The sequence below is a fragment of the Zonotrichia albicollis genome, chromosome 7, assembly GCF_047830755.1.
Source record: "Zonotrichia albicollis isolate bZonAlb1 chromosome 7, bZonAlb1.hap1, whole genome shotgun sequence".
NCBI lineage: Eukaryota > Metazoa > Chordata > Aves > Passeriformes > Passerellidae > Zonotrichia > Zonotrichia albicollis.
Window position 1 is genome coordinate 21,898,552 of NC_133825.1, and position 20,987 is coordinate 21,919,538.

General features: G+C 39.2%; 1 protein-coding gene and 1 long non-coding RNA gene across 7 annotated transcripts in view; one reads left to right on the plus strand and one right to left on the minus strand.

Annotated features, from left to right (window-relative positions):
- RHOBTB1 (Rho related BTB domain containing 1) overlaps nt 1–20,982 on the plus strand; it is a 47,369-nt gene extending 26,387 nt beyond the window's left edge. For 4 of the 6 annotated variants that reach the window (XM_005488058.4, XM_074544607.1, XM_074544606.1 and 1 more), the window contains 9 exons: nt 1,095–1,296; nt 1,639–1,742; nt 9,862–10,047; nt 11,803–12,770; nt 13,200–13,318; nt 15,180–15,330; nt 16,884–16,972; nt 18,066–18,171; nt 18,684–20,982. In XM_005488058.4, the coding sequence (XP_005488115.2) occupies nt 1,105–1,296; nt 1,639–1,742; nt 9,862–10,047; nt 11,803–12,770; nt 13,200–13,318; nt 15,180–15,330; nt 16,884–16,972; nt 18,066–18,171; nt 18,684–18,853 (2,085 nt within the window). In that variant the 5' untranslated portion in view covers nt 1,095–1,104 and the 3' untranslated portion in view covers nt 18,854–20,982. Of the gene's footprint in view, nt 1–1,094; nt 1,297–1,317; nt 1,455–1,638; nt 1,743–9,326; nt 9,560–9,861; nt 10,048–11,802; nt 12,771–13,199; nt 13,319–15,179; nt 15,331–16,883; nt 16,973–18,065; nt 18,172–18,683 lie in introns of those variants that run through there. The other 2 variants (XM_074544609.1, XM_074544610.1) reach the window with 2 other exon arrangements.
- LOC141729678 (uncharacterized) lies at nt 13,199–18,323 on the minus strand. Its single transcript, XR_012581075.1, has 3 exons — nt 18,262–18,323; nt 15,012–15,082; nt 13,199–13,550 (listed from the first exon to the last, which is right to left on the minus strand). It is a non-coding gene; the product is annotated as an uncharacterized LOC141729678 (long non-coding RNA).
- Nucleotides 20,983–20,987: the final 5 nt, after the last annotated feature.

Below are 20,987 nucleotides of genomic sequence, written 5' to 3' on the forward strand. Positions count from 1 at the left end.
GAAAAGAGGACATCACCACTCCAGATGATGACCTGTGTTTTGTCAATTAAATTGCTGTAGGTTCCTTGCTGAAATAATTATTAGGCAAGCCTTCCTGAAAAGGTTTGTGACTTGCATTTTCCCTGTACTCCCTCCTTGATTACAATTCCCTGGCAGAGTCCAGATTGCTCAGCAGACTGCTAGACATTAGAAAATCAAATTCAGATATATCAAACTATGATCCCACATATGAAAATGACAGACTGTAGTAAACATGCATGAGTTGGTTTTAGTCTTTCAAATATCCATTTTTTCCAGCTTGCCTTTGTATCCAGGCCTTTGTTCAATATATTGCCATAGAATATTTAAGGAAATACTTTCAATAATATCTTTCCATGAGGACAGTATCTTCAAAAAACTTCTTCTCTTCACTTTCCATTTTACATCAAAAAGAATTTCTAGGTATAGATAAGTATATTTGCAAGTTCCTGCTTGGCTCTTTGGTTTCATTTTAGTCCATGATCTGTAAAAACTTTTCCTTGGACAATGAAGAATGTGTGATACGTGCAGGGTGTAATGGGAATTGTGGTTTTGTAGTGAACAGTCTCTGGAGTTGTCGTACAAGTTTTATTGTGTGCTAAAGCCATCTGTGTGAGTTGCTGTTAGCAATATTGTCTGGACAGCCCTAAATCAAATCCTGAATGGGCAGGACTGCAGAAGGCAGGTTTATACTGGTATCCTTCAGGTTAAACCCACTGATGCCCAGGCTTTTTTTCCTCCTGGCATAAAAAGTATTAGCAAGAGGTAAGTTTACGCTAGCTGTCCTTGTTTCACCAAGATCTATCTTCTGCAAACAGGCTTGTGTTTACAGAAACCAAAGTGAAAATAGCATGTGAGCAGCATAAAGGCACTGCGGTCCAAATAGTTGTGTATTTGCATAACTGAGCAGTATTTAAAGGACTGGCTGGCCTACTTTGGGACAGTTCACCACACACTTTTCCTTAAGAGTTTGTTGTCTCCAGGCATCTCTCAAGAAGAGGAAGTAAAAGGCTCTGATTCTAAACAGCACTGTTTTCACACAGAAGTAGAAAACGACTTTAACTGTCTTGTTCCAGTTTTTGGTAAATGGACATTGACATGGACTACGAAAGACCCAACGTTGAAACTATCAAGTGTGTGGTGGTTGGAGATAATGCAGTGGGAAAGACTCGTCTGATCTGTGCCAGAGCCTGCAACACAACCTTGACTCAGTATCAGCTGCTGGCCACGCACGTCCCGACCGTCTGGGCCATTGATCAGTACCGTGTCTGCCAGGAGGTAAGGGCTGCAGGTGTGCAAGGTGTGCAGCACATGCTGCGAGGCGCTGCTATTGTTTCTTGGCAAGCCTCACCCTGCCAGGATGCAGCAATGAGCTCACAAGTATTTTGTGAGTGACCTCTACTGCAGCCATGCTCTGATACACCTCTCGTTCTAAAGTAATTTCTTTATCAAAGCTATTTTTAGGGATATAAATATTCTGCCTGATTTAGAAGATACATCTTTTGGTAAAAACTGCATGAGATAGACCCTTGACCTAGTATGTTTTGGACCTTTTGATGGGGTGAATTACAAAGTAATTGTCTGATGGAGGCAGAGAATGTTCTGTGTGTTCTCTTCTAGGTCCTTGAACGCTCAAGAGACGTTGTGGATGAAGTGAGTGTTTCACTCAGGCTGTGGGATACTTTTGGGGACCACCACAAAGACAGGCGCTTTGCTTATGGAAGGTAAATTGATCCAAGTAAAAGTTTAAGAAATACTTAATGCATTCAAATTTTGGAGTAGAAATAAATTGCAAATCTAAATTTTGAAAAGCAAGGACTTAGCAATCACGGGTATTCATGCTCCTGCCCACTGCAAAGAGGATTAACTGCTGGAAGGATTAAAAAGATATAAATATTTAAAAAGCAGCATAGTTTTACTACGCTACATTTCCTTGAACAGCCTGCTAAGCTCTGTCAACAACTGTTGTCCTATTTTGAATTTTAAAGTACATTCTCCAAAATAAGATCTTAGCTTCAGAAAATTGAACATGAGCATTCTCTGCCTGTATAAGCAGTGTTTGATATAATTGCCTAACAAGCAACAAACAAGGAGAGATGTTGGGAAATATCACTCTCACTCAATGAAATATTTATTTTATTAAAACCTGTGATGTTGAATGGGCAGCTAACCTCTTGAGAGCAGAGCTAGATTCATGAAAGACGAGGCTCTTCTGTATATCCTTAATTAAAGCTGAGGTTTTCCTTCTATGAATATAAAATGTCTGTTAGTGAATCAGTTAACCCTGGAAATTCTAAAAATACATGTATAATAAATATATATTTAAATGAATGTGATCTAGATTTTTCCAGCATTTCTTATATATGTGTGTGTTTATACATGTGTTTGTAAAAGTTCAGCGTAGTTTCAGCAAGGACTGAAGCCAGTGATAGTCTTTCTGGTTTGTTTAATTAGATCTGACCTTGTGGCAGTACAGACAGCAGAACAGCTGTATTAGGCAAATACTGAGCTGAAGGTGGGTTTTGGACATATATTTTCATAACTCACTTTTGAGAGGTCTCAGTCCTCACACATTTTTTTCACCTTGTTGAACTTTTTCATAACCTTTTCATATCTGCTTCAGTCACTGCAGTTGATCAGACCTTCACAGACAGACACATTTTTTTTCCAGCTGGGAATGAATGCCCTTTGTAGAGTGTCAGCCCCAGCTTTCTATTGCATGTGGCCAAACTGTACTGTCTTGCTGTTTTTCTTCTCTCTGTGCTGCCTGATGACACAAGTGACTTTGAAGGAGGATGGTCTTTTCTATTCTCTACCCCTTAGAAATGCTGGAGAGGGTTCTGCTGGTTGAATCCACCCATTAAATTTTCAGGTTTCAGAACTCTGTATGTTTGTACAACACTCCTTTGTGTACAGCACTGTTAGTTGGGTTTTCACAGTCATGAATTACCTGGAATTTTCTGTTGGGAAACAACAACACATCTGGGCTGCACAAACTGTACCATTTGTAAATAAGCTTTGTGAGAGAAGTTACAGACTTTAAGGTAATATTTACCGTAATATTTAGTGCTACTGGAAGATGTCCATAGATACTGTTTTACCTTTTGGCAGCATGTGGAGCCTGCATTGATAAATTTGGATGTAACTTCATGTTTCCACTCACTGCTCCACTTAGATGTGGCTGCCCGATATTCTGCAACAGATACTGTGTCACTGAGAAGATTACTGGAGATTAGGAGAGCAGAATCAGGCATGTTCTGAACCCTGATCCCACATTTACTGACAGGATGGGAGAGGGAGGAAACAACATACTTAGATTCTAATCCTGCAAACGCCAAGGAGGACGTGAATAACTTGAGATCTCAAGGATTAAGCATATGAACACAGTGATTCATTTGTGAGGTTTGCAAAACTCAACTTGTGTATAATGAGGTTTGCTGTATCCTAATTAGCTTTAAAAGGCTGTTCTGGAAGCCTGCTCTCCTGTTAGTGGTTTTTCTGCAAGTCTATTAATGAAGAAAGTAACTGGAAGCTCTACAGAAATACTTTATAAATAAAATTTCAGTTTTAAAATGTTGTGATTGTAAGCACTTAGGTACTTGCTTGTTTTAAGAATGTTAATGCTGCAGTCAAAGCAGACTGTTTAGTATTTCATCTGGGCTGGCATTTTAAAACTAGTTTTTCAATGCTGAATGTTCATATTTCTAGGAATTTATTTTAAATCACCTCTGTACATTGAGCTGTAGTCTAGTCAGCTGTGTCAAATCTTGCAATTCAGTGGAAGGCCAATTTAATGGAAAATTGTTCAAGGTTACGCCTGCAAGTGTCCTGTGTTTTGATTGTCTGAAGGATCATATAATAATATAATCCTTTGGTTCTCTTAAAAAAATTCTGTGCATCTGCACCTCATGCAGGGGAAGGCTTACTCCAGCAAACATTCAGCCAAGACCTCTAATTGTCCTAAACCTGTGTAACAAGAACCAGCAAGTCATTAACTCGCCTGCTGCTCCTTGGAAGAGTTTGCTCCATACAGTTCTAGAAAATGTTACATAAATAGATTATGCTATAGATGACTGGGTGAACAGTTAATCAGGCTTGTAGCACAGATAAATCCTTCTTAACTTTATTTTTCACAGATAGAAACATGAAAGGAGGGGAAAAGGAATCTATTTTCCACTATTTTTGTGTGACAGGACTAGAGAAACATTTGAATGCCACTGGGGATGGAATAGTTAATGTTTCTCTGCCATCTCTTAATGGGAGTATGGAGAGTGAGATCAGCTTGCATTCTGCTCTGTGGTGTTTAGTTTAATAATCACACTCCTCTGGGAGCTTTGGGAAACAGTTCCTGACAGCTTAAGGGAGTGAGGGGGATGTGGCTGCAGAGACTTGTGGAAATATTTGCTGCAGTTTACAGAATGACATTTTTCACCCCCTTAGACTAAAGTGTGTGCTTTAGTTTTAGAAATATCCTGTTCAGTTCAGCTTAAGCAGTACGTGATGCCAAACAGCCAATTATTAATAATCTCTTGTAGGGTTTCATTTGGTGCACAATCATCCCAAAATGCTGTAAAATGATAATGCCTTGATTATGATTTAGTGTATTGATTTCCAGCTCCCAGCCACCTCTTTTTTTAATAACAATCTCCCGTTGGTGCTATTGTATTCTCTAAGTCTGCAGATGAGGTGTGAACTTCATTTAAAGCCCGAGTTGTTATTCTGTAGCAGTTTCTCTGGGAGGCAAGTGTAAAGACAAAACATCTTAATTTACATTTCAACTTGTCAGGATTCACTATCTCCCATCCTCCTGTCCAATCTGGTTTTGAATGAGACTGTCAACATATCATCATGTTCAAGCTAATCCTAGAAGCTGGCTTGTAGGGTTTTTTTTTTTTTTTGGGGGGGGGAGTTTTTTTGGGTTTTTTGTTTGTTTTTCTTTTTTGTTTTCCTCCCCCAGGTGAACATGTTTGGCTAATTTGATAAATAGCCTCTGTATACTGGGGTTTTTTAGCATTCAGCTCTAGTATGTGTAAACATAAGCACAAACTTGCAAAGAGTTAATTCAATCAAATATTTATTCTCAATACCGTGCATGGGGGTTGTTGGCTAATTCAGCCAGGATTACTTATTTACTTGCAACTTAAATATGAGCTGTAGACCAAACAAAATCTGTTCATGCAGCATGGACAGAAAACAGCTTTTTCCTCATGACTTACAAATGTGAATGAGTCTTGCTGTTAGACTGCTGACAGAGTCTCTTAAAATAGGTTTAGTATTTCCTCTGTTGTGAATGGATTTTGTAAGCCTTGTGGGCATTGTATGCATGCAGAGGAACACATGCATTCAACTTTCTGTGTGATTACAACTCCCTTTACCAGTTACTCCAATGTAATTGAATCCCTAAAAATATAGCTTTGGAATGCTGCTGAAAGGAGTCCATGAGAACAGAGCTTTTCACTGATATCTGAAGACTTCCACCAACCTCTGTCTAATTTTTTTTCCTCAAGGGACAATGATGATGCTGTTTCTGTAAGAACAAAACCAAGGTAGCTTTGATGTAAAATGGTACTTGCATTCATCAAATTCAGTGAGATTAGGGTGAGGTTTGTGCCTTCACAGAGTTGGTCTGCCTTTAGTTAGATCAGTGCCCTCTGTCATGGAGCAGCTGGTGCCTGAACTGAGGCTGGGCCAGCAGCTCCCCTCCTTTCTCCAGAGAAGGTCTGGGGTTTCAGAAGTGCCTTGTGAATGAAAGCTCACACATTCCCTGTGCCTCTCAAGCCATTGCTGGCCTGGGTTGGGAGTGATCCTCAGAGATTCTCTAGAGCAGAGATACTGAACAGACACAGGGCAGTCTCTTGCTGCATTGGCAGAGGCTCAGGGCAGTCTCTTGCTGCACTAGCAGAGGCTCAGCTGGTGGGGAATCCAGTTATTTCAGGTGTCTTCAGCTCTGCTGCTTCCTCTGGTCACATTTTCTGCCACAAAAAAGCAATAGGCAGTGTCTTCAAATCATCTTCAGCTACCCAAATTTGTGAGCCTCCCCTTCTACTTTACAGTAGTTTATAACCATTTAGGTTCATCATATGATCATGAAGAACTGTGAAAAACCATTTTTACAAAATATACATATATTTGTCATGATTTTTTTTTCTCTTTTGAGTTTGACTTAGGCCCAAGAAAGACTGTGATAATCAGAGAGGGTCACATAGACAGCTTTCTGCAATAACTTTATTTTGATAGGCTATGTGTATGCACTGGTTTTTTTCTTAGTTTGTTATCTGCGTGAACATTTGAGGCTCTTTCATTCAGCTGATAGGGAAGTAAATGCTTTATATACTTGGGCCGCTGAAATTAATGCAGACCTGCTTCTCTCCTCTGCATCCCACCAATGGTTCCATACTGTGAGTAGAAAGAGGTTGCTATGGAATTTCTGTTAGGAATCCTTCCTTCTTTAGAAAGGTGTGTGCCAAATGGGGCTGTTAGTGAGCCTGAGGCTCAACTTGATGTACACGTAATTTATCTATAATAGAAGGACGCTTCCAATGCTTTAATCCTTCCTTAAGGAGTAAAAAAGTATGTGGCAGTTGTTATTTGTGGTATTACATAATTTCATATTTTGCCTTGCCTTCCTAAGTCAGAGTCTGGGTGGAAAGGTGGCATTTGGGCTCTACACTGAAAGGCTGCAAGGCAACATCAAAATCTTTTGGAAATGATAAGTGTGGGAAGCTACTTTTTGTCAAAATCTTGATCTTAGTGAATTATTTCTTTGTGAATAGATATTAGGTGAATTTCTTGTGCTGTTTTCCACTCCCAGGGTCTCAGGATCTCAGTCTGTGTTTCCTGGTTTTCCATGGCAGGGGGGTGGAAAGTGTTGGTCTTTAAGGTCTATTCCAACCCAAACTGTTCAATGATTCTATAAAACACTTCTTGGTGTTCAGGTTTATAAAAATGTTTATTGAATTATTCCTGAATTTTACTGGGAAATGGCTATGAAATTTGTTTTTAGAATAAGTGCAGTTTGTATTTGTGAATATGTTGCTGCAGAGAGAAAGGACAAATCAGGTTTACTTCTTTTTTCTTCTTTCTCATTCTCTAGGTAACCAACACAAAAAGTAACTGCACAAAAACAGCAGTAGAATAGGCATTTTTAAAAATCATACCCTTTTACATTCCCTGAGAATATTAAAATAACATTGGTAAATTTTTAATGTTTAGGAAATATTCATGCATATTTTAATCTGACAGGATCTGCTTTTTTATGAAAAAATGTTGAACCAAACTTTATACTGCAGTGTTAGCAAATTGTAAATGTGCCTTTGACATTAATAGGAATTGTAGGTACTTTAATTAAAGTTTCCAAAGGACACCTTTCCTGAAATGCTCACAGTTCTATGTAGCTGGTTAATCTTCCTCATCCATTTCTGTCTCCAGTTGGTACTGAGTGCAAATTGTGCTTATGACTTGAATGAAAACTTAATTTATGATGATGGAGTGGCTGTATTTTGTGAGCTAGCAGAGGCAGCTGTGGTGCTGGTTCAGCGTGTGAACTCTGCCACTACCCAGCGCTTTCCCATCCATCCTGTTCCTGGCACAGAACATTATTTTCACTCTGTCCAGTGCAGAACTCTCAGGAATCTTTGTTTTATGGGGAAAGGATAAATAATAGGATAAATACAGGATAAATAGGATAAATACAGGATAATTAATTTGCAAATCACATTTTTTTACCTCTTTATTCTATTATTCTTTCCATGTGGAAGGCAGTAAGGTGACAATATCCTGTTAGTGCAGTGCAGTGAGTTTTGGAAGAACCCAGCTTTGCTCCTCTCTGTTTTACAGTTTCCCAGCAAAGGTCAGAGGCAAGGAGCTGCTCAAGGACTATGGTGGCAAAAACATGATAGTGCCTTGGCAAGGGCTGTGAGACATGCAGGGCTGTGCTGGGGCAGCCTGCCCTGCCCAGGCACACGGCTCACCCTGGCTCCCTCGGGAGCACAGACTGTGCCCAGCCCTGTGCACCTGGAGACTAGTGTGTCCTGCCTGTGAACACCTGCTGGAGTTGTTTCCTGTTGGTTTTCTGGGAGATGTGATGTGTGTCTTGTGGCTTGTAAGGTCAGGAGGGTTGGGTCCCCGTGACTGCAATTACTGGGCTTAGCTATTAATTTCTGAAGGATGCTGACAGGCTGTCTCTGTAAGATGCTTAGCTGTAGTTAGGAGCAGCCAGGCAGCCAATGCTTGCCACTCCAGCAGTTGTGATGGCCTTGAATTAAACAACAATTGACCCTATCAGAGTACATGTAACACAGAGTTTTTTGTACCTTAGCTGTACATTGATTTCTGGGATCTGAGCAAATGTCTGCTGGGGTTTAGGTTTTACTCCTACCTGACCTTGACTAGAGCAAGTTTAGTTTAAAGCATGTTTGCCTCAGCTGAGCAGCAAACCATTGTGTTGGCTGCTTAGCCCTTCACTATTTACTAGAGAACTTTCCAGTTTGAAAAGGCCTTGTTCCTGGATATGACAGATGTGTTGCAGTTTATATAAGACAGGTATTTGGAGCAGGAACATTTCTCTTGCATTAAATTGATGCTCACAGCAGTCTCCATATTGTGTGCAGCTATCTTTAGAAATAGCTGGATATATCTATGCCCTCAGTGAAATGTAGAAAGCAGCACTACTGAGGAGGTATTTCATTATTTAAAAGGTGAATGTTAAGATTCACTGCTGCTGATGCTCTGTACATGACACAAACTGCAGATACAACACATTGGTGCTAAATTAAAGAATAATAGAACTGAGATAGAGATGGCATTGCTTAGCTTATCCTGCTGACAGTTCTGTAGCAATAAGTTGCTTCCTCAAAATGGCCCTTCTCCCCATTTTTTCTTAAGAGTTTAAATTCAACTTTTTTTTCCTTCTTTTCTTTCTATTTTTTTCCCCATAAGAGACCCAAGAGCTTGAGAACTGCTTGTTTATAAATAATGAAATTGCCCCTAGTTAGATATGCCCTGAGACAAGCATTCAATCATTTCTCTGCCTTTGGGTGCCAGCTCTGACAAGAGTTAGGCTGTGGTTCAGTGGATGAACTGTCAACCTTAATCCTCATACTTATAATTTATATAGCAAGTTCATTTAGTGAAATAGTTTCTGTTTTGTTAGAAACCTTTAAAAGCCTGCAAATATTGCCATGCTTAGTCTAATTTAAGCCACTGTCCTATTCTACAGTTTACTGACCTTATTTTCACTGTAATGTTTATTTTTGCTGATATTGTAGAAGTGGTCGTTCTGCAGTAGTTTGCCCTTCTAACAGGTTATTTATTAAAGACATTGCAGAATTGCTTTGCAAAGCACATTGCGAAAGCAACCACCTCAGTACTTCAAATAGTGCAGTAAAGGTATTTCTCCTGCCAAGTTCACAAGTGATCTGTCTGCCTGCGTGGCTCTTCTGAAGTTTTGCACAGCTCCTCTCTAATTCCTAAGCACCAATGATCTTTGAACTGCAATTTTGGTGTCCAGTCAGCAGAATTGCTTCTGGAGCAGTGGCAGCCTGTGAGTAACTGCTGTGTAAAAGTAGAGAATGGAAAGCCCTACCTCTCTTCTTAGTGCTCCGCTCCCACGTGCTGGGATCATCTCAGCATGAAGGGGCAGTGCTTCCTGGGTATGTGGCTTTGTGCTCCCATGCTTTTGTGGTGAAATGTGTAGCTTCTCTCACACCTCTGCACCAACATCTGCTCTGACATCTGGGTGTCAGCACGTTTGTCAAAGAGCAGAGCAGAGTAATGGAAATAGGTGAAACTGCAGCAAAAATCATTTGTGGGGTTTTAATCAGGTATTTTCTTGTTCCTTTCTAGGTCTGATGTTGTTGTTCTGTGCTTTTCAATTGCTAATCCTAATTCCCTGAATCATGTGAAAACAATGTGGTATCAAGAAATCAAGCACTTCTGTCCTCGCACACCTGTCATCCTGGTGGGCTGCCAGCTGGATCTCCGCTACGCCGACCTCGAGGCTGTTAACAGAGCCAGACGGCCTCTGGCAAGGTAAAGTTTAAACAAAAATGAGAATTTAAAAAAAATCACCTTGGTAGTCAGGTACAACACTTGCACAAGAGAAACTGGAGAGCCTAGTTTCCTTTTTTTTTTTTTTTGGTACAATGAGAATATATGTGCTTTCTTCTTTTTTTATTTCCGTTGTCTGAGTTGGTTAATTCTTTAACACACACACACACACACACAGACACAGTTATTAAGTTTCCCACAAAAGTTTTGCACATTGGCTATCTAAACGTGTTTGGGTGGCAGAACACCCAAGATAGAGATGGTATGATTATTGAATGTTTTCTTAGGTATTTTTCTCCATGAACATATGTATCCTGTCCTACCCTCTCACTATTGTCAGGTACTATTTTAAACTGGCAGGTCCTACTCAAATTTTCTTAATTCTCAGGGTTTGGGTTTTTTGCTAAATGTAATCCTAGATCATTGCAGAAAATGAAATGGTTGCAAATTAAACTTCTAAAAGTTCTGAGATTAAAAGAGAGTTTGGTGGTTGTTCTAGAGAAGCTTTGTCTCTCCCAGATACAAAATACAACCATTCGCATATTTGGCCACAACAGTCCCACAATAACTGGCTTGCTTCCAATTGATTCCTTTTATGGGAATTTGAATGAGACCAGATTCACGGAAATAATATCCATGATTGTGTAATTAATGACTGGATTGTAACAAATTTCCGTAAAGAGATTGGATTAATATTTTGTGGGCCCTTAGAAAACTTTGCATTGCATTGCAGTCAAACTCTTGACTTAGCAATATGATTTTTATAGGCCTGTTTGTTCATTAACCATTTCTTTGTTGTGAGGGTGGGGTGGGCTTTTTGATTGACTCTTTAAAAGGAAATTGTGTTTTTCCAAAACTCCTCTTCTGCCCTAATCTTGCTCCCTGATTTCACCATTAGTAAGTTTGAGTCAGAGCTCTGTGTGTCTGGCACAGGCTCCTGCCACCTGAACTGGTTATTTATTAGCTGGCACTCAGCAAGCTGTTGTCTGGGGCGTGTTCCATCTGTGCCAGCTCGTGTCTGCCCAATATGGTGGGCTCACAGAACACACTCTTGGGTCGTGTCTTCTGGGGAGATGATTTTTTTTTTTTTTTTGCTGGGGAAATGGATCCTAGCCCAGACTTTTTACTGGTTTGTTTACCCTGTATCATGTACTAGAGCTGCTCTGGAAATTCATGAGTTCCCACATAATACTCTTGCAGCCAAAACAAGCCTATCTCTTGCAGTGGGTGTTGTTACTCTTTTGTTGTAGGCTACTATGATTTTCTTTAAAAAGCATGAGCTTAAGGAATATTTCCATTTCATATTTAGCTGTATTTCTGGCATTTTTATGTCATGAGAATTTCCATTTCTGTTTAAATGATGGTTGTGACAGAATATCTGAGTAGTAAGGGGTAGTAGAAAAATTTTAAATAATGAAAGCTCTCAAGTATCCTATCAATTTTTTTTTACTGTAAATTTCGCTTTAAGTAAGAGGCTCCATTTTGCCTAAATGATTTCTACATATATTTAGTAACATTACAAAGGCACCACCAAACTTAAATGAAATTAAAAACACGTGCTATTCTAAAACTCTGTAGAGTCATGCTTTTAGATTTCCAAAGGGCTTTGTGCACCTAATTTAATATTTTGTTTCATCTGAATGATGGTTATCTCAGATTTAGTGCTGAATATTTGGTAAAATTCCACGCTTTTTAGCATACCTTTGTGTGACAAGGTTCATTTTTTGTTTACCCTAGGCCAATAAAAAGGGGAGACATTTTGCCACCAGAGAGAGGCAGAGAGGTTGCCAAGGAACTCGGGATACCGTACTATGAAACCAGTGTATTTGACCAGTTTGGAATTAAAGATGTGTTTGACAATGCAATTAGAGCTGCCCTGATCTCCAGAAGACACCTGCAATTCTGGAAATCTCATTTGAAGAAGGTCCAAAAACCTTTGCTTCAGGCTCCATTCCTACCTCCAAAAGCCCCTCCTCCAGTTATCAAAATTCCTGAGTGTCCCACGCCGAGCATGAATGAAGCTGGATATTTATTGGACAGCCCGCTGTGTGCAGATGTCATGTTTGTTCTTCAGGAGCAGGACTGCATTTTTGCTCACAAGATTTACCTAGCTACCTCCTCTTCAAAGTTTTATGACCTTTTCTTAATGGAATGTGAGGAAAGTCCATACTTGGATGAAACGCAGTGTAATAAAGAAAATACAAATAAGGATGTTCTGACGAGTCACCTTGAGACAAACAATGACAGTGATGAGGCATCCTTGAAATCTCTTGATGTTAAAATTCCCCCACCAGAAAGTAGTGAGTCTTTAAACGTGCTTGAATCTGAGTGTGGTGAAACAAACCCTGCAGCAAGATCTCTGTCCTGCTGGGGTAAGGGGTTTGTTAGTGTGCACAAGGAAATGCAAGTGAATCCTGTCTCAAAGAGGACGTGTCCTGTAACTGTGGTAAAAATGGATTCCTCTGTGCAGGCTGCACCTTTTAAAACTGTTTTGCAGTTTTTATATACAGGCCAACTGGATGAAAATGAAAAAGACCTCACCAGACTGGCTCAGATTGCTGAAATCTTGGAAGTCTTTGACTTGAGAATGATGGTGGAGAATATTATGAATAAAGAAGCCTTCATGAATCAAGAGATTACTAAAGCATTTCATGTCAGGAAAGCTAATCGGATAAAAGAGTGCCTTTGCAAAGGGACATTTTCTGGTAAGTAAATACATGCTTAATCAGGAAGAGAACTATTTTTTTTTTTTTCTCATCCATGTTACTGTCACTTCATAGACTTCAAACAGTGTGACAGCTTACATTGTTCTGAGAGGAGGTATGACCTCAAAATTGTGGTGTTACCCAGGCCAACTGTTCCAGCCTGGGATTCTGTAGTTTCATTTCTCAAAATCTACTCACAGCTTTTAAATAAGAAACCCAATTCTCAGAAATGTTGAACATTCAATATCCCCCTTTACAATTAAAGCTTTTTATTAACTATTTAAAATGTAAGAGTTATTTTTGAGGTGGAGGTTATGGGAAATGGAGGAAGTCCTTGATTAACAGCATGCAGGTGAAACACATTCTTGAGAACAGGTTGCACCCTAAGCACAGACTCGCAGCACTGCTGTGCCTTTGTTCCCATGACAGATGTGACATTTAAATTGGACGATGGAAGCATCAAGGCCCACAAGCCACTGCTGATCTGCAGCTGTGAGTGGATGTCTGCTATGTTTGGAGGATCATTTATTGAAAGCTCCAACAGTGAGGTATTTGTCTATTTTTGTCTCTTTTGTTTACAATGTCTGATGGATTTAGAATGATGGAAGCATCATTTATTTGAAAGGTTGCAACAATCCCTAAAATCAGGGATTTATTCTTCCTTGCAAACCTGGGGTGCTTTTCTTCTTAAGGCATTAAATAAGGCTGCCCAGGACACAACATACTTTCTCCAATGCACAAGTCTTCCTCCAGCACTGAACTGTGTTTAAACACAAAGTCCTGTCAAATATTAAATGTGGGGAAGGAAATTAAGTAGGAATTTGTGAATTTCTTTAAAATAATTTTTTAGATTTTGTGAATATATATTTATAAAATCAAAAACACTACAAAGAATACTTGGGGTAGGGACATTGATAAAGAAATTAAAGATAAAAAAGGGTTAAAGACATATGAGTGTTAAACTAGAAAAGGAAGCTGTTTTCACAGTAGAAACTGAGGTAACTTTAGGAGACATTCTACTAACTTTAGTAGAAACTCAGCCTAGATTCTGCAATGCATCATCTTGTCCTCTGGAGTAAAGCAGGTATGCAATACATTCAAAAGATCTCAGTGCTTTGAATAAGATTTTGCAGAAGAAGCCCTGCAGAAGAAGCCCTGTATTTTCATGTGCCTTCATGGTCTGGTTTTCAAATTCCAGACACGTTGCTAATATTTTTTCTTGTGCCATACCCAGTTGTTTTTGTTTATTTTTCTTGTTACTTTCCAGTTATGCTCATATGAAGTGTTCAAGTTTTTTGTGATTAATATCCTGATAGATATTTTTCTACTTAGATTTTTCTGGCTTCTTCTAATACAGCTGTAAACATAATTCCTTTCCCAGAGGCACACTCAACAAGTGGTTCAATAAAAATAAATCATTTGATTCTAGCATGCAGCATTTGGCAATGAAGAATATGCATTTATTTTCTACCAGCCTATTTTTAATTATTAGCTTCACATCTTAGCTCATCATTCCAATTTAAAATATTTAGCTTCCATTTTGTAGAGTTTAAAGCATTCAGTAATGCTTTTGGAAGTTTTAAAATATAGGTAGATATGAATTGAATGGTTTACAAATAATAAAAACCATCTATTTTTACATACTACCTTTTATGTATTTGGGGCAAATTTTATAAACTCATTCATTAAATTTACAGTTCTCTGCATTAACAAAAATATATCAATAATGAATGAGTTTCACAGCTAGCTGCTCTCACTTGGAGAACTGAGCTTTTTCCCAGAGTGGCTGATATGCATGAAAGGTTTATGCTTTAGCATGAGAAATTAGACAGTTTTTATCCTAGTCCTGGCAGCTTCATTCTATGCTGGTTACACTCACTACATGTGTGGGACATAAAGGGCTTACTTTTTTTTCCTCATTTCTGCAGTTCTCAGTTCCTTCTCAACCCTGTTTACCTGGACAATTTGGTTATTTACCAAAAGGCAGAGGGGTGGTTTTACTGTTATCCTTTGTTTTCTGTTATTCTCAGAATCCACAGAAAATCCCTGCCAGGAGCAGATAGATTGCATTCCTCAAGGAGTCCACCAAGGGAGGTTTGGCATGGGAAGTGCTCAGTGGCTGTTATGTGTAGCTGTCAATTTGCAGGCTGGAGAGCATTGAACAGAGTCACTGTTTGATGTGGATCCAATTCCAGCTTGGGTATAACCTGGCAAAGGATCTGACTCTGGAGCAATGCTTACCTGTTGGCAGTCTTGACCTTGAATGGGAAATTTCTGCTTTGAAAAATGTCTTCCCTGCATTTCTGAAATGCCTTGAAGAGAAACAAGCAAAGTGAGGGAAGTGAAATATAGCTGCTATCTGAAAATCCCTTAATAATTATAAATTCTCTTCTTAAATATCTCTTCCAGGTAGCTCTGCCCAACATAAACAAGACCTCCATGCAAGCAGTTTTAGATTACTTGTATACCAAGCAACTGTCCTCCAGTCAGGAACTGGACACCCTTGAGTTAATTGCATTGGCAAACAGGTTTTGCCTTCCTCACCTGATTGCTCTAGCAGGTAACAATTTTTTGGCCAGTATCTTCTGCAACAGCTGAAATTTGCTTTAATGGTTTTTGGAACACATCACATTTTCTCAAATGTCAGAGAATTATTTTTTTTTTTCTGAGAGGGGTATTGTAATGCAAATTGATATTTTCACACAGAGAAATGTATTTGCCTCTCTCTTGCCTTTTTTAGTTTCGTGCTAATCCAGCTCAGAAAACTGAAGTTTTCTAAGCTTTAGAAACATAAAGAGTACACCTTCTCTTTAGCATTGAGGATAATGTCTGTGGATTGTAATATCCATTCTGTTGTTGTTAATTTACCTAAAACCAGGAAGGATTCTGGTTTTAGGTAAGGTTTTCCATTAAGTAATGAATGAAGTGCTCCACTTTATATTTCTGTTCAAACAGAGTAACTGAGCCAATTCAGAACTTAGCTATATGATCATGTTTTTAGAAATGCTGTGTAGGTCCCTTTTCACTAGATGAGAATTGGATATTTTGGTATATCCATGGGGACTCAACCCTCATTTCAATCCCATATTTAAAGAAAAATTACAGGTTAGAATACTACTAAAGTTTTAAAAATAAATCCATACATCACCTCAACCTCTGGGATTGTTTGGGTAGTGTTGTGTTTAATTTGTCTCTCTCTGTGTCAGTAATTTGGCATTGTTCTGGAGACATGACCAAGACCAAAACTCGTAGAAAGCTGAAACAAAGCTACACCTACCTACAGGACTACATTTAGGCAAAATTTAATCACATACCAAACCCTGGCTGTCCTTCAGCTGTGCATCAGGACTGTGTCTGTTGCCTTTACTGGGTCTGATAGACCAAATCTTTATTGCCAGATTCTATTTGCACACTTTGGCTTAAGTTTTGGGTATTTTTTAAGGTAACTGCAGTATAAAGATACATTCATTATTAAAAATATTTAATTCCATGTAATTCTTGGTGAAATAATTTTGAGTCCAAAGGCTACTGCCAACAACTGAACCCAGCAGAATCAAATCAACTGCCAATGTTTCCCAAAAAACACTCAGACTTTTAAGATTCTAGGAGGGGGTTAAGGAGAATCTTGAAATGTGGTGATTGTTGGGGGTGAGCTGGTCAGCCTTCATCTGAATCCCTAGGAACAGCCAATCTGAAAACTTAGAGGGGGCTTGAAGTGACCTTTTCTCTATCAGTGCTGTGTGAATACTCATTAATAAATAATTCAGTGGCACTGTTGATTAAAAACTTTGTATGACTGAAAGGAGACAGCTGATCCATATTTCTAATTTAAATTGAATATTGCACCCATGCCAGAGAAAGACCAGTGGCTGCTGAACTTTGTGCTTCCGTAAGTGGTTATGAGCCACATCTTCAGCCACAGCTCTATAAAGGTCAGGATTTGACTTTCCCAAACCTCAGCTTGCTAAGGATACCTGTGTGAACATGGCCCCTGCATGATGCTGGTTGCCACCAGGAGGAGGGAGCACATGCTGCCTGGGTGCTTTGTGACCATGGTGTGACCTTGCAGTGTGGCTGCTTGCCCTGTGAGTGATGAGTTTTCTCCCCTAACAGAGCAGCACGCCGTGCAAGAGCTGACAAAGGCCTCCATGAGCGGCGTTGCAATAGATGGAGAAGTCCTCTCCTATTTGGAACTGGCACAGGTCAGTGTACACAGCCTGCTGGAGAGATTCTGGTCAGCTGCTGGACTTGCTTTTAGCTCCCTACTGGTTCTGAGCATTGCTTCCAAGTGGCTCAAAGCCTGCACTTCTGAGAGTGACTGACAATAAAACTTAGCTCTGTTGTCTATTTTAAAGGAGGTTTTTTTCATTAGTTCAAAGGCAAAATATCCCTTTAAGTAACCTCAGAGGAGTTGTCTTCCAAATATATATTTTAGTTTGTGTTGAGTGTGGAACTTCCAAGCTCCTTGTTCTCATGACCATGGTGCACTGACTAACATGAAAAGCAATGTAATTAAGCTGGTCAGCTTTGTAATGGTGATTGATTCTTGCATTCCTTTCAATTCGGTTCTTGGAGATATATTTAGACCTGTGCTACAAAGACAACATTTCTTGAATCCTTAAACTGGCTACTTAAAGTCAATCACCTGATAGTTCAGAGTATGTGCAAATCTATGTTCAAGTGCATTTCAGTATTTCTTGAGTCCTATAAATAATTAAAAGAGAGAGCTCTTAGCTCACAGCTAAACTGCACAACTGTTTCCCAAAATGCAGCAGACTCTCAGCTACAGTGGAACAAGCTGAAATATTGTTTAAATTTTATTATTCCTGATTTCACACTAACAATGAGTCAGCTGCAGCTTAGCTTGAAATAGCACTAAAACACTGCACAAAAGTAGCACTGAAACACTGGCCACCATGCAAGATTCCCTGCAGCTGTTTTTGAGACCCTCTGTGCAATACCTGTAATCTTGTTGCAAAACCAGAACTGAGCCCCTCCCAAGAGAAAGCAGCTCACTTCATTTAATTTTTATCTTAAGAAGAGAAATCTTTCTTTTATTTCCTTCTCCTGGTTGGAGACAGAAGCAATATCTCTTATGCTGTTAGAATATCCTCTGTGGCCAGCACCTAGCTCATGTTTATACTCTGAGATCAGAGCTGGCAGTCAGAATGATCATCTGGGACAGTACGGCCACGTACCATCTGCGGAGACCATTTCAGCTTTAGCTGTTCATAGGGGCTGCAGAATGAATGATAACCCCAGGAAATGGAATAAGCTCTTTGTTTTTCTTCACAGTTTCACAATGCTAACCAGCTGGCAGCTTGGTGCTTGCACTACATCTGCACCAATTACAACAGCGTTTGCTCCAAGTTCCGCAAGGAAATCAAAGCTAAATCTTCAGGTATGGGCAACTTCCCTGCCAGTTTTCATCAGGTTTCCCCTTCTTTCTCCCCACCCAGTTGATTAAACTTAAAGACAAAGATGAACTCACGTAGCTAAGCCATGAGATTGAACCTCTGTGCTATCTTGAACAGCATTCATAAATTCTTATCTGCAAAGAAAAGTCATAATCATTAGCCTGATTGCTGGGCACGCATCATGTTCTTTACCTAATTCAGTGATGCTAAATGGAACAGAGCTCTTTTCAGGCTCTGCAATGTATAATATAAAATACACTCTGTAAAGGCCTTGCTTTTTTATAGCTTTGGTGAACCAGTGTCTCTTGTGTGTAGCCGCTTTCAAAGTCTTTTCACACATAAGGCATTTGAGGAAACTGGGTGAATCCTTGATAAGCAAGCCAGCATAGAAAATGGATCAATGATTACCTGCATAGCTTTTTGCAAGACATTTCTGGCATTTGTGTATCTTACTGCCATCTTTGGGGATTTTTTAATTGTTTTGTTTTCCCATCAGATAATCAAGAATATTTTGAGAGGCATCGGTGGCCGCCTGTGTGGTATTTGAAGGAAGAGGATCACTACCAGCGAGTTAAAAAGGAGAGGGAAAAGGAAGATGTTGCACTGAACAAACATCATTCAAAGCGGAAGTGGTGCTTCTGGAATTCCTCTGCTGTAGTTGCCTGAACAAAGCAAATAAGTGGAAATCCATAGCCAGAAGTTACTCTTATTGTTAGAAATAAGATAAAGTTCAGGTTTTCAGGAAACTGTGTTCCACTTGTGCATTTATTACTTCTAGGGTCAAAAGCACAAGCTCACTGAAAATGAGCCTGGAACAGCTCCTTGAAGTCATATGTATATTTTTGACTGGTAAGCAGATAAATGTCAACCATTATTACATTACTTTTTATACAAAAAAAAAACCAAATCCAGCATTAATGTTTCAATCTCCAGTTGGGAAATATTTTTATACTGTCTGGTGTATTTTGTTCAGATAAAATTCTGGATACTGTTTTGTTTTACAGACCACAAAATAACCATGTAGCAGCTTTGTAATTAGATTTTAACTATTTTTACTATGCGAGTACAGTGAAATAGACAATCTTCAGTCATAAGAGACTGCTTTTAGAGTATCTCATAAAAAGTCATCTTAGGAAAAAAATCTAGCTGTCTACTATAGGTTGTCTTTTTCAAACTAAGTACTGTGCACTGGTAATATACTTAGATGGTTATTTCCTCTTTCTAAAGCAAAGGGTTAGAATAAGATCCAGTAACTGCAAGATATAGAGTGCTTGATCTTTGCTCAGCTGAATAATAGACAGTATAATTACCTGTTCAACTGCAGGCAAATGTATTTCTAATATTTGCCATGTAAGTGCAAATAATTATGAATATGTGAGCCATGTGAAATCTAGTGATTCTAAGTATTCAGAGGTTTTATATGTCTAGATCAAAGAGGATATTTCTAAAATCATTTAGAAGGGCTTATTAATTTATATCCTTATACAAGTATGGATCTGAATGCAAAAAGCAGTCACACTGCTTGCATTTGAATTACTGCATGGCAGTTACCTTGTTCTGCAGGATCTTCACCATGCAGCCGTTCCTCATGCTGAATTCCTTTTTGCTTCAGTGCAAGCAAATGAAAGGGCTGCACAAACAAGTAGATCTAGTTATCTAGTGTTCCAGCATTTTGTAAGTGGAGAAGGGTCTTCACAAACAAGATTACTTCAGTTTGATCCAAATTATTTTATAGCTTTCCCATGCAGAATTGAGAATCTTAGGTTATTTTTAAGTAGGTGATATATTTCCTGTGGAAGCAAATGTTCCCAGAATGCTGGGGGCAGACTGATGGCAGAAAGGCAGGAATTCTGCACAAGTGGTGCAGGACAAGCAAAAGCTTCCAGTGTTTCCAAATAGCCTGTGTGTTTATGACTTTTTATCAACCATTACTCTAAAGCTGCAGTGTTACACTAGATTACATAAGGATGAGAGCATTTTTTTAAAAGACCAAAACTAAAATACATAGACTGTAGAACATACACATGCAATCCTGTGCAGTGTCTCAGGCACAACTCTGTAACCAAGGTAGTATTGTGTATTAGGTTTGTTAATACTGTTCTGTGCTGGCAGCTCAGCACACCAATGTGAAAAGCTGTTTGTTTGTTTGTGGTTTTTTCTCTGTATCCAAAGGCAAGGCAGTACAGTCACCCCCCAGCACTGTAGGTCAGGAAAGGCTTTGGCCTGAAAGCCATAAACACCTCGACATATTTGCATTCTGCACGGACACATGGCCAGGCTGAGGCTGCCACAGCTGGGTGGTGGGAGCCACCAGCATGGAGGAGAGGCTGCTCTATAAACCTGTATGAGGAGAGCAAGGGAGAGATTCCTACCCCTCTGAGATCCATCACCACGTGGTGATAAAGAAGGGCTATAAACGATGGTTGCAAATATGTCTCCTTAATTCTGGGTCAGTGGCAAAGTGGACAAGAACATGGAGTGAGAGAAGGTATGTCAAGACAGAATAATAGCTGTTGTCATAAAATGTTAAGCAGTCACATTTTAAGTAAGTATTGCTACTAGGTTTTACACAACCAAAGCTACTGTATGATTGTAATCTTGCCAAACTGTAATGGATATATAAATGAACCTGAGGTATATGCAATAATATCCAGTTATTCTAGTTATCAGCTACTATAACCAAGTGGCTGGTTCATTTGGTTAATGCTGTCTATGGCCTTTAATCTTGGTGGTTATTTTGTGTTTTTTATTTTGGAAAAAAAAAAGTAAATAAAACTGTTTAGTTACAAATTGTCTCCTA